The 19,256-nt window shown below is 43.4% G+C and overlaps 1 protein-coding gene and 1 pseudogene across 5 annotated transcripts; both read right to left on the bottom strand.

The window, feature by feature from the left end:
• Nucleotides 1–275: 275 nt before the first annotated feature.
• LOC308640158 (uncharacterized protein) lies at nt 276–11,443 on the bottom strand. 4 transcript variants are annotated; one of them, XR_014020187.1, is made up of 8 exons: nt 11,262–11,443; nt 11,122–11,192; nt 10,896–11,024; nt 10,450–10,605; nt 9,914–9,997; nt 9,180–9,399; nt 7,423–7,472; nt 277–1,076 (listed from the first exon to the last, which is right to left on the bottom strand). XR_014020187.1 is itself a non-coding variant. In XM_081312167.1 (5 exons), the coding sequence occupies exons 3-5, from the start codon at nt 9,347–9,349 to the stop codon at nt 904–906; spliced, it is 393 nt and encodes a 130-aa protein (XP_081168293.1). In that variant the 5' UTR covers nt 9,350–9,399; nt 9,914–9,997; nt 10,142–10,441; the 3' UTR covers nt 276–903. The 4 variants fall into 4 exon arrangements, 1 of the variants encoding a protein (XP_081168293.1); XR_014020188.1 differs by lacking the exon at nt 11,262–11,443 and having other exon boundaries at nt 278–1,076; nt 11,122–11,243; XM_081312167.1 differs by lacking the exons at nt 10,450–10,605; nt 10,896–11,024; nt 11,122–11,192; nt 11,262–11,443 and adding an exon at nt 10,142–10,441 and having other exon boundaries at nt 276–1,076.
• Nucleotides 11,444–11,544: 101 nt separating this feature from the next.
• LOC308640147 (nucleolar MIF4G domain-containing protein 1-like) lies at nt 11,545–18,891 on the bottom strand (annotated as a pseudogene). Its single transcript, XR_014024391.1, has 6 exons — nt 18,009–18,891; nt 17,669–17,796; nt 16,018–16,213; nt 13,135–13,458; nt 11,621–11,731; nt 11,545–11,562 (listed from the first exon to the last, which is right to left on the bottom strand). The product of XR_014024391.1 is annotated as a nucleolar MIF4G domain-containing protein 1-like (transcript).
• Nucleotides 18,892–19,256: the final 365 nt, after the last annotated feature.

Here is a 19,256-nt window from a genome sequence, read left to right as displayed (position 1 = left end):
CATTATCCAAAGTAAATATATGAAGACACAAATTGGTGTCAACATACCTTATATACAACCAGAGACATGAAAATATGTGTTGTATATGTGTCATAAGAATTGTAATGCATTCTGCTGTCATTTATTTATTTTAAATCAATTTAAAAAACACTGGCAAAAAAGAAAAAGAAAATGCAAAAAATAAAAATGAAAGAAAGAAAAAAAGAAATGAGAGTATATGCTAAAAACCAAAACCAAAACTAACAATAAAACCCCAGAATGCTTCCAGTAATCATACTGTGGAAGTATTGAAATTTTATTCTTTGACTGATATGTATTATATTTATGAGACATGAAAATTAAATTATTCCCTCTATGCTTCCAAACCAGAGTTAACAATGTGGAAGAAACAGTATTCAAAAAAATAAAGCCGATAAATAGAAGCTCTACTCTCAATTCAGTATCAATATACACATGGAAGTACAAAGTTCATAAGCATGTATGTATATACACACATAAAATATATATACACATATAAAGACATGATAAATACGTAAAATATATACATATATACACACATATAAAGATATAACAAGTAAATACTTATATATACACATATTAAAGTATATCCTCAAATCCTCCCATCCCCCTCCAGTCTCTCCCAGGTCCAGTGGAACTGAGGGGTTCCTAAGTGCTGACATATGGATGCAGTAGTCACTGTGACCCAGCATGCCTGGTGCAGTCAGCCGATGACTGCACCTCCTAGCAACCCTGGTGAGTGGTGCTGGTAGGTGGGTGAGAGGCCATAGGTCAGATTGGCCACTCCCCCCTGTAGACCCATGCTCCACTTCCAGTGGCTGAGAAAGTGAGTGTTGCATTTGTTAAAAATAATGTGTCTTTGGGCATTGGTCCCTACATCTTCCCTCATACCATGGTAGGTGAACTGGTGCTTGTCTTGTATCTTCCTCTGATGTGGCTGGGGCAGGAAGCTCCTTGCTTGCCTGCACAGGGTGAGTCAGAGTGCTGTCTGTCCACCCATCTGTGATGTGAGCAGATTTCTGGAGAGTGACCAGGATGCAATATTTCTCTTTTGCTATCTACAATAAAATTAAATATGTGTATTTATATAATCTAATATAGAAGAGTATTTTAAAGCCACAATTAAATTTCAAACTTTTTTTCACTAAAATATATTTCTCCTGATACACATCAAATTTTGTCTCTTGTTATTATTATCCCATAGATTTCTTGTGTGGTAGATAAGCATTATGAACTTTCGTAGATTATTTTCACTTATATATCTTTTGCTAGTATATGCAAAAAATCATGCTAAGGTTTTATTTACATTGAAGCTAATTATTAGTTTTCTTTGGGGATGCACTCAAGTAATCTTAAATGATACAGAAAATTAAACTCCCACTGCCCTTAACATAACACTTTCTCTTCTGCTATTTAGTAAAAATGGATCACAAAACTGTTAAATTTGTGCTGTTCTGCTGACAGTGAAACTTAATGAATGCCCGTATGCTATCAAGTGCAAGTTAAGAGTAGAGCTAAAGAAATTTCTTTATTGTATGTGATATGTGAGTTTTTTGGAAAGCGAATTGGCTAAAAGCAATTTAATGAGGTACCTTCTAAATTGAGATGATAAGAGTAAAAAGAAGGCTTTGTAGTGCTGCAGTCTGGCTGGGCAAAATAACCGGGAGGTGAAAAGCAACTTGAAGGTTGAAGCCAGAACTGCTTTATTGAGGAGAAACTCAGCCGGGAACTGAGCAGGAACTCAAGGTAGCGGGTACTCAAGGTAGCAGGCACCACTTTATTGCTGAACGGCAGAGGTATATATACCTAACTGATTACACACAGCTTGACTCAATTAGCATTATCTAGATACAGCAGTCAGCCAATAAGGAATCCTTATCATCTAATGGCTCCGTGGCGTTGCCTCACAAACCACTCCTCCTGGCAAACTGCCAGATGCCATCTTGACTTGATTTGTGGTCCCCAACATTGTAGAAGTTGTGAGAAAGTAATTTAGATGTTCCTGATGATGTATAAGAGGCCTGGGTGCCTAGAATCAATCTAAATCTGAAACTACTTCAAGGATATTGATTGGGAACACTGTGTTGTGTACCATTTTTGTATTTATCTTTGCTTGTTGATCTGCAATCACTCTTAAGACATTAATTATTTATTGTACTGTTCCATTTAAAGAGTCAGAGAATGAAGACATAAATCTCCAAAGACCAAAGTGATGTTCCTGAACAGGAAGTTTCTCTATGTATCCTGTATCCATGACTACTTTTTAATTTTTCATTATATTTCAACTATAATTGGAAAAACTCTCATATTACTTTCAGGTCCATATTCATGTAAGTTTCGACTTATCTCTTGAATGTCCCAACTTCAAGAGATAAGTCAAAACTAATAAAAATAATTTATTATTTACCAAAGACATATTTAACCTAAACTTCTATGATAAATATGTCTTTGGTAAATAATAAATTAAAACACCTCATTATGTATAAAGCCATAAATAACTTTCCGCATTATTTATTATTTACTACCAGCAAGACATCTGTTAACAGTTTACACACATTATCTAATTTAACACCTATGGTTCCTAATAGGCTCCATTTAAAGATGCTCAAAGATCACTGACTTTTCCAAGTTTTGAAATATTAATGGAGAAAATGGGCATTTTAACCCAGTTCTTCTCAGGCTGAAAATTAAATGAATTATTGTTTAAAATATTAAATACAAAATCATAACTGTGTGAAAAATTTAATGAGCCAATTTTTAATTTTACATTGAACTGGCTTTATATAGAAAAGGCTAATGTAAGAAAGGGTAATGAGAGATTTGACTGCAAAATTATTTTAAATGACTTCACAAAAAAGAATCCATAAATTGCAAATAAAATTAGTATTATATCTATCAAATAGTAAAAATTTACATGAAAAAGTGATATTATCAATTGAAAAAAAATAATGCTTGTACAATTAGGAAGAGACAGGGCACATACCTTACTAAATAAGAAATACAGAGGCAGCATTAACATATAAGAAATGCTAAAATACATACTAACTAATATGTAAAAATTTTTAAGGTAAAACATCATTTTAGAATTTAGAGATGGGCAATATTTTTTTTAAAAAAAACTAAAAATATTGTTAAAGAAAAAAAATTGCTTTGAAAGAAAGAAAAGAGAATTCCAGGTTTTAAATATGTTGGAAGGAAGAGAGAAAAAAAAAGAAAAAGGAAGAGTAATCAATATGAAAATCACTCAAGTCAGTCAATATAATGAACCCCCCCCCAAAAAAAAACAAATAAAAAACACCAATGCACAACAGAATGATCAAATTTACTGGATTTTAAGTCCACTACTTATGGTGAAAAAAGATAAATGTATTACCACCATATATTACAAAGGTAATATAATATTTCCTTAGACTAGAAAAATGAAGAATAGTGTTACTTTATTAGATAATTAACAACTTGTGCAAATGCCTGGAATTGAGTTTGGAGCTGAGAATTAAACCAAATGTCACAAAGATTTACAGATTATCTCATAGTGATAACATTTTTTTTTAATTTTTTGCCTACTAATAGTTGTTTCAGAGTAATGTCTTTATTGTTTCCACAATTTAATAACTGAAAACTGTGTTGTAAAAGATGGAGGACAATGGGAAAAGTTTTAGCTGCATTTGGACTAATCAAAGAGCAAATTAATGTACTTTCTGATTTTAAAAAATACTAAAAAATATGAACACCTTTTAGCTCATGAATATTCTTCCAAAATATAACAAGTTATATATATATATATATATATATATATATATATATACACACACACACACACACACACACACACACACATATATATATATGAACACTACTTGTATATGAAGATTACTGTGACATTGTTTATAGCATCTGAAAATTGAGTGTAGCTTCTACAAGTCTATATAAAGAAATGGATTTAATTTTAGCATATCCATTACGTGAAAAAAATTATTAACTTAAAATTATTTACTCTAATAATAGGTATAAAAAGGTAATAAAGTTGAAAAAAACATGTTTGATCCTGGTTTTGAAAAATGCTAATCCAGTAGTAATGATTCATAAGATTATACAGAAAATATTAGCCATAATCAAGAGGATAATTCTTTTTTATTTTACATTGAACTTTATGAACATAAAAAATTGACATCCTATTCCTAAAATATTGTTAGATGTTTGACAATAGGTAGAAATAATACAAAATTAGAGAATGAGTACTAATGCTAAAATTTAAGCTACAACTTTATTCCCACCTATGTGAATAATGAAACATTATTTTTAAGTGTTCCTCATTCTTTGGTCATTTGAAAATGTAAGGCTGTATATGAATATATTTGAACATGAAATAATATTTATAAAATTACTTTTTTTTCAGAATAAAGTCTTAGAACCCTAAATTTTCTTATGCTTCATAAAAGCACTATTGTGGTTCTTGCCAGGCGAATAATAATAACACTAATAATAAAAAAATTTTTCAAGGCTGAGATTTCCCTTTCATGCTCAGAAGATAAACAGACAATTGGCACCAAATTATAGATTTGGGAAAACAAAACCTTGATCTGTCAGTACAAGTAGAGAAAGTGAAGCTCAAGTGCTGAAAAAGGATTTGATAGTACAACAGTTTGTTTGTTTGTTTTGGTACCAGTGATTGAACTCAGAGGCCCTGGACTACTGAGCCACTTCCCAGCCCTATTTTGCATTTTTTTAGATATTTTTTAGTTGTTGATGGACCTTTATTTATTATTTATTTGTATGTGGTGCTGAGAATAAAACACCGTCACATACTTTGACAAGTTTACACACACACACACACACACACACACACACACACCCCTTACCAAAAGCCATAATTAAATAATTGCACCTGGAAGTAACAAACATAAAGTTTCAAAGGTCTCATGCAATATTAACCCACAAATTCTAAATGTACTTATGATTGTGGAATCCCATTTTTAATTACAACATAAATTAACAAATCTAAATAATACAACTACCATAAAGCTAAAATTCTCATTTATGCGGCTATGAGTTAAAAGAAATATAATACCAAAATCTATTGCATTTTCTGACATGGAAGCAAAAACACAATATAAATTTAGGCTTTTCTATCAAAATTACAAGAACTAACCTTCTACCCAGAAGAATCCAAAGACACACAAAAGCATCTGCATTATTTTACATATGAGGTATATGGAAAAAAGTCTCTCCCCAAAGTAGTAAGAAACAACTTCTAATTTCCTAAGAAACTTGCATTTTACATTTGTTTTTTTTTTCCCTGAATCACTTACACAGCCACAAAGAAACTCAGATATTAAAGAACTATAGAAGTTAAAAGATGTCCTTTTCAATAGCCAACAGTCACCAAAGACTGTGACAAAAGAAAATAGATATAAGTATTCCATGTTACTGTGCACAAGCAAGCCCCAAGTTTTACTGCTTCACTAGTTAAATCACTAAATGTTAAGCATTATTTCATGAACTTAAATGAAATCTGGCATATAAAGAGAAAAAATATGCGATAAGTGAAACTTACTTTCTATTTCACAGAAAGACTTTACTCCATCTAAAATAATCCTGTGACCTTGTGGAAACAGTCCTGGGTTAAACACTTAAAGTACATTCCTTTACCAAATGTACCAGTACATTACTGCTCTGAAAGCATTCAATATGTCCACTATGTTCTCTAGATGTACATTCATACACTGGTTTAAGCCATTTGCAGAAAATCAACAGAAACCCTTAAAAACGTTTGACCTGACATGCAACTTTAAGACATGTGAGTTTTAAATTGACAGATCTTTACATCTTTCATAATGGAAATTATCAGAATATACTCTGAAAGTCAAGTGATTCTTCCACAGAGCAAAGTTAACTTGACCTCCTAAATGGTACAGATTTGACACACCATTTGGAAGGCTAAAAGTAATACTGATTTACTTCTTCTCTAAAGCAATACTGTCCAACAAAATTATAATGCAAGTTACACACGTAATTTTGAATTTTCTAATAACTATGCTAAAATGATAAAAATACAATTTTTAAAACACTTACTAAACATGCCAAATATTATTTCAACATGTAATAAATATCTTTAAAATATTTATTCTTTTACAAATTGTACTAAGTTTTCAAAATCCAGTATGCCTTTCACACTTTCAGCATATCACACTTTCAACTAACCACAACATCCTGGTCCACAGTCAGAATGTGGCAAGTGGCTACACTATTGAGTAGTATACTTTTTAAGTAATATTTTGAAATCTGACATACCACTCTATTTATAATTAGTTCACATTTATGTCTCCTTTTTAAACTGAAATGGCTGCAACTACAAATATGAGCAAAACTGTTAATTCACTGGATAAATCAGGATCAGATCCCCCTTATCTGGGGATCTGGTTAACACACACAATAAGTAGAAAATGGATTATTCCTTATTATGTCTCAAGTAGTCTTCAGACATGGTGCTGATCAACATGAGCAAACACAATTTGTAGCAAAAACACAGGTTAAACACCAAAACATTTTTATATCAAATCATAACACTGCCTTAATTATAGCATCCCTTCCCCTCTCATTCTTGAGCACATATTTCTATGCAATTTATTTATAATATTGCTCTTTAAATTTGACAAATTTTGTCAACCATACAGTCACCATTCAAAAATAAACAGAACACTATATAAGACACAAATGAAAAAAAAAAATCAACCAGCTACTTTTAATACAATTTGTCAACCAATCTTAAATTCTGAGTTCCACTGAATTTGATTCTTCTCACAATTCCAATTAATTTACTGCTAAGAATTTTCCCAAGTCATTGGGATATTTGCTTAAAATGTAAATAATTCCAACAATGTGTTTTCTAGAAAATAACAACTACAACCATAGCGTAGCACATAAAATTTGTCCTTTAGGCAAGTTACTAAATAAATCAAACAGAAACAACTATACTCCTGTTTAATGCTTTTACATTTTGTAACACCATATTCAACAATTTCTAAATTTGGAAAATCAGTTCAGATTGCACACAAGCACTAACTTTAAAACTTAAAACCTTACAGGTTTCTACAAAATACTTGTGAATAAATATATTCCACAGAAAAACAACAGAAAAATCAACACCACTCAAACAAATCTCAGCAAGAAGCACAAGATCACTATATTCATAAGTACAGAATATATGATACATGCTAAGAGTATTTTTCTCCTAATTTAATTTAATTCACCTAGGCAATTTTTGTTTAAAGCATTTGCAAAGCTTTAAGGAAGCAAACATAGCTAGCTAGCCTCTTCTGCTGCACATACATTCAAGGATAATACATTCATCTCCTGATATTGTTCCACAATTTAGAAATCAAAACAACAAAATTTGTTTCTTACCTGCAGTTAGGAGAGGATTAAGGGTTATTTCAGCTAGATCCTTCTGAATTCTGTTAGTGAAATGGGAACAGACAAAAAGGATTTGAGACAGTCTACAGAATAACCAGAAAATCAGAATGCCCTCTACCATCATGCAGGTAAATGCAAGGCTGGTTTTGCCTTCAGTAATGCTAACATGGCTGCTTCCTCTTTGTTCTTAGAGGCATAACTCAAACTCCTTAACAGAAAATTGCAGCTTTTTTCTCACTTGCTGCTGTAAATAGGTAAGTCATTTACATCTGATTTGAGAAAGTCCTCCACTACTACTCAACAAAAGGATATAAAATCTATTTTAAAACTCTTTTTACCAAAGAAATTCTCTTTTCAAGCTTATATGCAAATGAGACAAAACGCAAGGAGGAAAAGCACTAGAATATTTTTGACAATGACTTCAATCCACTTTTACTGTGGTAAAAATTAGAGCTATTGCAAGAGCACACTAATAGTTTTGTCAATATTTTATCTGTTTAAAAAAAGTTTAAAATTTACAAATACCTTTACCAATGAAAAACTTCCAAGGACTATTTTAGCAATCTTACTTAAATATTTCTTTTCTCTGATCTTAGGTACAGCATGTAAATTTATATTTCATACTCTTGGAGGAAAGAGGGCCTTGAGGTAAGGGGAAAAAGAGCATTTCTCTGATTTTCTTGAAATTTAAAATGTTTTCAAAAATTGTTTAATGTTCTCTCCACAAGATTACAACACACTGAGAAGAATTTTAAATTATTTCAAAGACTGCTGCTATTCAATATAATATTCTCAAGTTCATCAGTGTTTGATTAATGGTGCAATGACAGTGAAAATGTATAGAAAAATAAGAACATGAATCACTATAAAATGCAATAATTGATCAGTTTTTATATTCTCTTTTTCTTTTAGTTGTGATCAATGAAAAACAACAAAACATCAACATTAGGTAATGCTATAGGTACATTTTATGTTTGATACAAGAGTTTACTCAATAAAACCACTATCGATGATGGAGTCCCATTGATGGATTTTTTTGCCATCATAGAAAATAAAAGTCAGCAGGAAACAAATAATCTTTCACTTACAACCAACAAAATGTTTTTTCCTGCTGTTGATTTTCACTACTATGTCAAGAACATCCACGAGTTTAAAAGATGTGCAAAGTTTTAACAGCAAAGTGACACCTGAGATTGTTAATGGCTACTTTTCAGTTTTATTTGTTCTCACAAGAAAGGAGGGATAACTACAAAAAAATTATACCTATTATGCAGGATTTAAAGACTTGTTTGTAAAACTATGCAAATTTAAAATCTGCTTTCAAAAAAAGCCAAGGCCTGACATTCAACATTTTTTTAACAAATATAAACTTTTTTGATCATTTCCTTTCATGAAAAGTGACACATTTCCTTTTATGAAGCTGCCACCACAGATGCCTGGACTGACACCCATGTGGACACGTGCGAAATTCACTCGAGAGTATAACTCACAAAAGGAAACATCGCCAATGTACCATCTAATTCAGTTTCACAAATTTTCCTTGCCAACTCCTTAAACTGTCAGAATGAGAATTCAGTCTCTAGGACTCTTGCTGAAATTACCAAAGTACAGAATAAGTTTGCTTAGAAGCATAATTTTAATGAGGACGTTTTCATGCTCCCTAAAGGATGACAATTCATTCAAGTACAAATAAATTGGTCATGAAGTATTTCTGGAGTATTGCTTGGAAGAAAACCTGACAATGTTACCTTTTAGCACTAGTGGATAGCTTAGCAGTGGTTTTGCTAGAGAGTTTGGTGCTCTTCTTCTGATGGGTGGCAGAAGGTTCTTTCTTCATGATCTTCAGGCTCTGGAGCAGCAGGGTCTTGCTGGTCCGAATCTGAACTGCCACTGCTGGTGCTGGGGCTGTCATCATCATCGGACATTTGCTTATCACTGGCCATCTTCATGAAGTTATCACTTGGAAAACTTTTTTAAAGAGAAAATGGAAGAAATGTTAATCTAAGAAATCAATCAACAGCTTTTCCTTATCTTAATATCATTCCCAAATTGTATCTTTATAAAAAGGCTTCAAAAGTGTTCACATTCATTGTATGAAAATGTTACTGGGGATAGGATGAGTCTTACAATGCCAGCTCTCAGGGATTGTCCAAAATCACCCACTCACATTTTTTTCCATTCCTTGGATAATCTATCAATTGTCTACTTTCTCAGAAGGCATGAGAAAGATTTGCAGGGGAACTTAAGGAAAGAAGTATTAACAACATATGACACACTGTAAGTAACAGATTTTTATGAAAAATGTTAAGTCACTACAGATCTAAATATTCACAGACTGACATGGGTCAGAGCTACCAAATTCCCTTTCCCGGAGGAAAACATTCCCTGTTAACCGCTCATATGCTTATTTAAGGTGAACATTCCTCTTCTATGCACGTAAAACCTTTAAACACAACACTGGGAAATTTACAACTCAACTAACAAGCTACTCTAGCCTTTTCCACGGCCAGCAGTGAAGATTCATCCAGCCACCACCATGGGAAAAGCAGAATCCAAACTGCACTTTCTGAAAAAAAAAAAAAAAACACACACACATCATTAAGGTTCCTTGCTTAATCTTTACATCACAGGGGACATTTTATCCAAAATTAACGAAAAGAAGGGTAAAAGCCCAAGGAAAAACAACAAAGCCCCAAGAACTGCAATAAACCTCTGCGCCCTCATAGGCCAGCCGCTGCTGCTGCCGGCGTCCACGCAGCTCCACGGCCCTTTGTGGGGAGGGCCGCCCACGGACAGCTCGCGGCCCAGCCGCCAAACAATAGGAGCAGCCAACAGGCCCCACAGCTCGCGGACACCGGTGGCGCGGACGCCCGGTGTGAACGTAGCTGCCGCCGCCGCCGCCCTAACTGCCCACCCCCCAGGACCCCAGCCCCGCCGCCCTACCTTGCCACCTGAAGGAAGCTGCCACCGCTGCCGCCCCTACTGCCCCACACGCGGACCCCAGCCCCGCCGCCTTACGGCGAGGCGGGAATGAAGCTGCCGTCGCCACTGCCCAGGCTGAAGCCCACGCGGACACCATCCCTGCTGCCCTACTTCCTGGCGGGAACGAAGCTGACGCCGACGCTACCACAGTCCTAGCTGCCCCCAAAGCCGACCTCAGCGCTGCCACCTTACCTAGCGGGAGAAACGAAGCCGACACGTCGCCGCTGCAGCCAACCTGGCTGCCAACCCCCACGCCGACCCCCCCGCCGCCTTACCTCGCGGCCAGAAGGAAGCAGCCGCTGCCACCCAGGCTGACGCCCACAGGAGCCCAGACCCGCTGCCTTACCTAGAAGCCGGAAGGAAGCTGCCGCTGCCCCTTCTGTCGCCCATGCAGACCCCAGACTCCTGCCTTACCTCGCCGCCTGAAGGAAGCTGCCGCCGCCCCTACTGCCCCACACGGGACCCCAGCCCCGCCAACTTACCTCCCGGCCGGAATGAAGCTGCCGTCGCCACCGCCTCGGCTGAAGCCCATGTCGACACCATCCCTGCTGCCCTACTTCCTGGCCAGAACGAAGCTGCCGCCAAAGCCGACCTCAGCGCCGCCACCTTACCTAGCGGCAGAAACGAAGCCGCCACAGTCGCCACTGCCGCCAACCTGGCTGCCCCCCCCCCACGCCGACCCCCACGCCGACCCCCACGCCACCTTACCTGGCGGCCAGAAGGAAGCAGCCGCTGCCACCCAGGCTGACGCCCACCGGAGCCCAGACCCGCTGCCTTACCTAGAGGCCGGAACGAAGCTGCCGCTGCCCCTACTGCCCCACACGCGGACCCCAGCCCCGCCGACTTACCTCGCGTCGGAAACGAAGCTGCCGCGGCCGCTACCACAGCCCTAGCTGCCCCCAAAGCGGACCTCAGCGCCGCCACCTTACCTAGCGGCAGAAACGAAGCCGCCACAGTCGCCACTGCCGCCAACCTGGCTGCCCCCACTCACGCCGACCCGCCGCCCGCCACGCTGACCCGCCGCACGCCACGCCGCCCCGCCCCGCCCCGCCGCGCGCCACACCGCCCCGCCCCGCCCCGCCCCGCCCCGCGCCACGCCGACCCGACCCGCCCCAACTCTCAGGCCCCAACTCACAAGTCCCGCTCCCTCTCCCAATGGGGCCGTGCTGCCCTGAGGCTCGGGGCAAGGCAGTAGGCGGCCACTCACCAGAGCTCGCTGCACCTTCCTCAGTCTCTCCACGGGCTCGGGATCATAGCCTGGAATTTTGCACATGTCATTGTTCTTCAAGGCCAGCATCGTCTCCAGCATAAATCGAACCTTTAAGGAAAAGGAAGGGGAGAAATAAACCCAAAACCAAAATGAAATCTCCCATTATTTCAAGCAGTTTGAACATTCCTGGACATCTTCCCCTTGCTGGATTTTCAGCCTCTCCAGGACCACTGGGTGGTCTTTTAATCCTTATCAACTGGAAACAGTAACACACTTACAGGAAAGTTACAAGGACAGCACAGAGTCTGTCTACATACCTTCCTCAAATATTAACTCTTGATACAATCTCCACATCATAAAATCAACCTCTTTAAAATAAACAAGTAGGTGATTTCGGGTATATTCCAAGCTAGGCAACAATCACTTTAGAATCTGCATAATGCCCAGAAGAGGAACTCCAATCCCTCAATAGCCGCTGGCATTCCCCACCTCCCTGCCCAGGCAGCCACCTCTGCTGTCAGCTTTTGGGCATTAGCCAGCAAGAGTGTAATCTGCACTCCCTCCCACCCCACCCACTCCCCACTTCACTCCCTGCTGCCTATGCAGACATGCTGCCCCGGTGCACAAGGAGCAGCTAACAATAATGCTCCTCATCAGACAATGACCAAAATGAAAATCCAGTCCCTTTCCCTTGACCTCAACATCCTACCTAAAGAGTAAATTCTTCTCAGGACTCTGGCCTCTGTGACCCACCCCCCAGTATCCTGCCACCTTGCCCACCAGCTCTTCTTCCTTCCTGCAGCTCCACACTGCTGCCTGTAACCACAGGGATCCCTTCACCCTAGTGGGGGTCCCACATACCCCCATGGCTTCCAGGATTCCCGGCATGAGGGTGACCCCAAATCCCCCCTGGCTCACTGCCCTTTGAGATGTGGATTCCTCCTGCACCTCCTCCCGTGCACCTGAAGGGGGGCCCTCTGCCCTTACTTCCTTCAGCCCTGCTCCCCACTAAACTCGGCTGCTTCTGACTCCCAAGGCCACATCCACTGCCAGGGTGCCCATGTCACCACCATCTCCCAGACTCTTACAGCGTCCCCCCCAATTCCTCCAGCCACTTCCCCTCTCTTCTACACTGTCACCAAAGTGACTCCTAAAACAACTTCCACCCCTGGAGTACCTGCCGAGAACCCTCTGGGTCCTCCCCAGGCCCGGCCCTCCTCACTCCTGGTGGTGTCCCCAGGTCTAACATGGCCCTCTCCTTCCTCCTCAGCAATCACGTCTTCTTCCCCTCAGGCACAGCAGGTGCTGCTCCCCACCCCTCACGACTGCAGGGGCGAAGCCGAGAGCCCCGAGTTATAGATGGGAAAACAGAGGCCCGCAAGACTCGGTCCCGCTGCTGCACAGGGGCTAGAGAAGGCTGAAAAGAGAAACCACTGAGGAAGGGAAGTGTCCTATTTACCCCAGGGACTCATTGTTAAGCACTTAGGAAGCAGGTCAAGTGGCACTCTTACCCTGGTCTGGTCCTGAAACATGCTGCCTGCCCCACTGGCTTTGGCCTGGGCATCTGTGATCAGTTCCTTCAGCGACAAGGCGTCATCTTTTCTCAATGCAAAGCCCACATTTTTCAGCATCAACAGGATCAGCTCAATGTCTTTTTTGGTGAAAGTTGAAATAAGTTTCTTCAAAATGTCGAAGACGAGGAGAAACTGTACCACGTGGAAGTTGTACAGATGGGCGATGATGGTGAAAAGGTTATCACACTCTTTCCCTTCACCTCCATTTCTGTAGACGTCATCAAACTTCCTCACCACGGCCTCCAGAAAGCAAGCACCAACCTGAGCAGGACAACAGCAAGCGTGTCGCACATGTTCTGGGGACTTCTCCTTCAACACACTGAATAAGTGCCTGCACACAGGCAGGACATAAACTCCAACAGGGCAGCCTTCAGGAACTCAAGTACGGCTGCCCCACAAGAGCACACGGTAAGCAGCTGAGCACCAACCTGTGCTGAAAGGGTCTCCGCTTTAGGCCAAGTACAAAGTCGTAATTTGGGGGGCAATGGCCATGCTGGTTCCTTGGAAAAATAAACTTGCTAAAAATGTGTTAAGACAGGTGTGGAGGCCATATCTGTCTTGGAAGACTGAAATGAGAGAGGATCGAAAGTTCAAGGCCAGCCTGAGACCCTGTCTCAAAATAAAATTTAAAAAGGGATGGGAATATGGCTCAGTGGAAGAGTGCTGCTGGGTTCGATCCCCAGTACCTGCCCCCACAAATGTTAAAACACAACTGTATCTCTAAAAATGCTCTACCACCCAGTAACACTCATTCTCAGAACTGCTTATTTCAAGTTAATGTCCTCTGAATAAGCAAGCAGTGTAAGTGAACTTTAAAGAAAACAGCACATTCTCAACAGATATCAAAGGTCCCCACAGGCAAGTGCTTCATCACCAGGAGGGTGCTAAAGGAAGGACAGGAGCTCTAATGGCTCAGCTCCACTCTCAGGGTCCAGATGTGGGTGTGCTGTTCTTTGGGGCACCAGGAAGTAGGCTGACCATCACAAAGAGGGGAGAGCACAAGGCCAAGAAGTAGCGGTGGCCTGGTGAAACAGGGCAAGCTCACCAGAGAGCCATCCTCTTGCTCTTCTGGCACATTCTAGTCCAGATTCCCTAAGTATGTCCTGGAGGAGGAAGGACTTCCATCCTGTCACTCTGTAAGACTGAGACCTAACTCAAAACTGGCAGCTGTCATCTTGCCATATTACTATCTGGTAAGTGTTTTCTCTCAAATCCCAACTCAAGTTGAGACCAGAGGAAGCAGATGGGAGCAGGGATGTTCAGTGACGCCGGCAATCCACAGGAGAGATGGCCTTACCAGGGCAGCCATGCTGCGTCAGAAAGGAAGGGCTGGGTGCCAGTGATCCCTAGGAACACTGGCAGGGTGTGGCAGGCCTGATCCGACACATCAGGTGTGTGTGATTTCCAGGCTTTCAATCTGGGTGACTTCTAAGCAGGTGGGGAGGAAGCTGGGTGCTGGACTGTCTGTGTGAGCTTACTACACTCTGACTGCAGGTCAGGCTGCAGACGTGCACAGGCATAAATGTCCGGGGGAGGAGGAGCTCCAGCAGACTGCAGGGTGCGGTGGGAAAGCAGGTGCGTCACAGCCACAAAAATAATTCCACTTAATGTGTTCAAAATTCATTTTTCTAGGGGCTGGGGCTGTAGCTCAGTGCTAGAGCACTTGCCTCAAATGTGTGAGGCACTGGGTTTGATCCTCAGCACCACATAAAAAATAAATATATTGTGTTCATCTACAACTAAAAAAACATTTCATTTTTCTAAAATTAAGTTTGGTAAATTTTAACACCAACCCATACAGATCTGATTGTTTCCTTGTAAATGATTATGAGAGCAATGCAGCAGCTGACACCATGATCTTTAACACATTTTTTTTCTTCCCATGAATTTCTGTGAGGTGTTTTTTTAGTATAGCTCTGAAAGAAGTTTAATGGAACCAGCATCCTGAGCGCTTGTCCTATCTGGCAGAAGTTTTAGAGACTGTCATTAGCTGAAGTACCATAAGGACTTCCCCTTGGAACAAGCCACCTCATTGTCCTTCGTGCTATTAGTGAAGGTGTGAATGAGAAGCAGGAGCACTAACCCCATGTTTTCACATCAAGCTGACTACCCACGTGCTACGGGTGATCAGGGTCATGACTTTTACGTAACTCACTGTGAAATACTGTCTATAACACAGTTTGATTATTAAGTCTGCTGAAGTACACCAGAGACATCTAGAAGGATGGGGGACGGACTAAGCTAGCCACATAACAGCACTGAATTATGGTCATCATGGGGCACCAACAAAGATGTCCAGAGCTTCCATTATGTTTTGTAATGGCAAAAAAATGGACTTTCACACTTATATGTGAACACGAGTGTGGCTCTTAGGGGGAAAAAAACACTTTTAAAAAAGAGCAATTCTCCAAGTAGGTGGTGCAGAGTTTCCACAAACGATCCCAAGACAGTTGAGCAGACTCCTGAACCAGCTGTGGGGCCTGGGCCACTTTCTTCTGCCCTCAGCTTCCCTGTGCCCAGTTGGTCGTAAGGCCACCACCTTTCCAAATGTTGCCACAATGCTGCCATTGCTGGCTAAGAAAACCATGGCTCATTAAACTTCCCAGGAAGAGCAATGAGAAGTGCGGCAGCAGGGAAAGGGGAAGAGCAGAATTGCAACAAGAAAATCTCCTTCCCTGTTGTAAGTGGGCTCAGCAAACACTTAATGAGCCAGCCTCTTTCCTATGGTCATCACATGTAGTAACTGTTGACCTACACCATGGAGGACCAAGGCCATCCCAGGCGACAGGGCCATCGGGTGGAGAAAAGGTGGGAGCGTACCTCAATTCCGACAGTGTGGTGAAGGATGCTGACCAAGAGGACGTGCTCCATCATCAGCCTGCTGGGCATGGCTGAGGGAGTGACGCAGGCACCCAGGAGGGCAGCCGTCAGTGTGTCATTCATGTCCTTCCTGCTATTGGCCATGTATAGCTCCTCCAGCTGCCCACTTATGGATGCCATGTTTGGCTCACTCAACCTGCAGGAATGTAAACACAGAAACACAATTAAATATAATTTTCCAGTTCAAACTCAATTATCAATACTACCAATATATCCTATCTTACATATGCTTCTGACCCGGAAACAACTGACCCTGCTGCAATAACCCAGCATATTCTGCTCATAACCACAGACCACTATGGAGTTCTGAAATAATACAACTGTCTTTTCAATTGAAATGTAACCAGTGAGGTATGCCACGGAGGGTCTGTGAGTCTGCAGAAACCTGGGTATCCTGATCTGACATTCCCAGGTGTAGGAACCATCTAAGTAGTGTATCATTAGGAAAACCACCAATTCGCCCACTTCTTAGATGGCACACATGCACGGTTTCTACACTGAAGAGGGTGCTCTGTCTGAATGAGTAGCGAGAGAGAACTGTGCAAGGAAGACTATTCACCACACACCTGTGCTACTACTAAAAGGGACATCACAACAGCATGCTTCAGTAATACTTCTAGGACACTCCACTGACAATGTTTCAATTTCAATTAAGCAACATAGGGGAAGAGGCGGCACAAAAGACAGGTTCTGTATCCTGATTGTGGCAGTGGTCACCTAAATCTTCATGTAATAAACTACACAGAACCTCTTTCTCTTAAACACAAGCACATAAAAACAGTGAAACCTGAACAAGCTCTAGGAGTTGTTACATCAGTTCCCTGATATGTGTGTGTGGTGCTGAGGATGGAATCCAGGCCTCATGAATACTAGGTTAGCACTCCACCACTAGCTGCACTCCCAGCCCCTGGTTGCTTCTCAATGGTACTCTAGCTACAGAAAATGTAACCTTTGGGAGAAAGCAGGTGTACAGCATGCAGGAATGCCCTGTACCCTATGAATCTACCAAAAAAAAAAAAAGAGCAATATACATTTAAAAGAGTGGCTGCCTTTCGAGGATTTAGAAGAGGGGCATGAGGGTCTTCTGGTGAGAGTTATGGGAGAACTGGAGGACAGCATTAGTGCAAGAAGGACTTGAACTTGTTTCTTAAAACCACAGGCTGACTGTAGATGGTTAAGTGGTGTGGTCCCAGCTACATGGCTTCCAATTACCCTTTTAGAGTCTAAATGCCAACATAGGGGGATGAAGGACAAGCATCCTGACCAGGTGCACTCTTTTCTGCAAGGGGGGATCCCTGCCAGGCCTTCCTCCACTATTCCTGGGAGGATGTTCCCTGCCCCATTCCAGCCTCAGAGTGGCAGTAGGAGTCCCCTGCTGCCTTCAAACCCTGTAAGGACTCACCATACCAAACAGCTGGGCAACATCTCCTCAACATAAGGATGTGGTTGCCCTAAGGTAGGCACAGAAAGGATCTGAAAACAGCTACAAGTCCTGCCCATCACTTGCATCTTGTCATTCTGGGACAGTTTCCGTGTTTTAGAAACAGAGCATTGCTCCAAGGGAGAGAGCGCAACAACTCTGGAAGGTCACCTGTTAATTAGGCCTTTGACGTGTTTCTTCAGCCTTTCTAACTCCTCCTTCTTGCGCTCGTCCACAGTCTCCTGGGCTGGCCGCAGCCGAGGTGGGATGTACTTTTCGCCACTTTCACAAAGCCTCTCCTTGAAAAAAGAGAATAATATAATCGCAAAAAAAAAAAAAAGTACACTGGACAAACCTCACATTTCCCTTGCTATGTGCATATTCATACACAGAACTACCAACTCGGCGCAGCTGTTTCTACTGACTGTTTAACACACCGCGAGCGCCCCACTGCAGTGCACTGGCTCCGGGGCTGACGGCCATCCCCGGACCCAGGGAAGTTCCGCGGTACCTGCGGGGTCGTGCCGTCCGCCCCCCGAAGAGCCTGCCCTCTCTTCTCCGTCTTCTGCAAAACGGACTCTCTTCCTCCCGGCTTTCTCCTGCGCCCCGCCTTCGGGCTCTTCCCAGCTGTCCGGCTCGGGCTCCGCGGCGTCCTCGGCGTCCTCCGCACTCTGCGGCTCCGAGTCGCTGTCCAGGTCACTCTCGGGGAGCGGCGCGCCCGCCTCCTCCTCCTCCTCGTCGCCGCTGCTCGCGTGCAGCCCGCCAGCCCCCGACCCCAGCACGCCCAGGATGTAGTCCAGCCCGTCGCGCGCGAAGCCGGGCGGCACGGCGCTGCCCTCGGCCCTCTTCCTGCGCTTGCTCAGGCCCAGGCAGCGCTCCAGCTGGCGGATCTCCCGGTCCCCCTCCTCGTTGGCCACGAGAAGCGCCCGCTTGCGGGCGGCGGCGGCGGCGGCGGCGGCGGGGGTGGCCTGGCCCGGGCGAGCCGGGGCCTTGGCTGGGGCTGCGGCCTCGGGGACAGCCGTGGCCACGGACGGGGACGGCGTGCCATTGTCGGGGGCCGAGGCCTGGGCCGGGGGCGGCGCGGGCTCCCCCGCGCTGCCCTCCTGCTTCCCCGCCGCGGCGCCCGCGGTCCTCTGCAGGCGCCGCGCTTTCCTCAGTTGCCGCTTCTCCCTCCGCAGCTCCTGGCGGCTCTTCCTGCCGCCCGGCCGGGAGCGCACCGCGGCGCCGCGCCCCTCGGCCTCTCCCCCGGAGGTGGCCCGCACGAACCCCTCCACGGCCACCCGCAGCCGCTGCAGAGCGCCCTCGCCGCCGCGCCTGCCGCCGCGCTTCTTACGAACTCCTCGCCTTTGGCCGCCTCCCGAGCTGGCCGCTGTCGCGGTCACGGACGCCGCCATTTTCCAGGACGATCTCGGACCACAACTTCCGCCGGGGCGAGACTTCCGGGGCGAGAGCGAGCGCGGGGCGTGGCGGGTGCCGCCCCCTGCCGGCCGGGGGGCCGCAGCAGCGGACACAAGAACAGTGGGTCTCAAAGGGAACTTGTGAATTGTGTCAGGCCACACCCTCCCAGAGCTCGCGGCGGCTGCGGGTCGCGGGGCCGTGCGTGTTCGCGGTGGCGTGTACGCACGTGTGCCCGAGGGGAAAGGCCCCGTGTAGGTTCTCTGTATCCTAGGGAGGAGCCGCGTGCTCAGCCTTACAGCTCTGCCTTTTGCTCCCTGCGCTCTGCCTTGGGGCTCCTTAAGGACTCATTTTTCCTGAGAGT

Source organism: Spermophilus citellus (genome assembly GCF_964194105.1).
Source record: "Spermophilus citellus genome assembly, contig: SCAFFOLD_149, whole genome shotgun sequence".
Lineage (NCBI taxonomy): Eukaryota > Metazoa > Chordata > Mammalia > Rodentia > Sciuridae > Spermophilus > Spermophilus citellus.
The sequence above is the reverse complement of the archived record's forward strand: the minus strand, read 5'-3'. Positions and strand labels throughout refer to the sequence as shown.

Bases quoted from the DNA above. Each gene is read 5' to 3' on its own strand.
- LOC308640158 (XM_081312167.1), bottom strand. From the start codon at position 9,349: ATGATGATGACAGCCCCAGCACCAGCAGTGGCAGTTCAGATTCGGACC. The intron at 7,473-9,179 runs GTAACATTGTCA...TTTCACTAACAG, and splicing joins CTATCCACTAGTGCTAAAAG to AATTCAGAAGGATCTAGCTG. The intron at 1,077-7,422 runs GTAAGAAACAAA...ATTTTATTGTAG, and splicing joins TAATCCTCTCCTAACTGCAG to ATAGCAAAAGAGAAATATTG.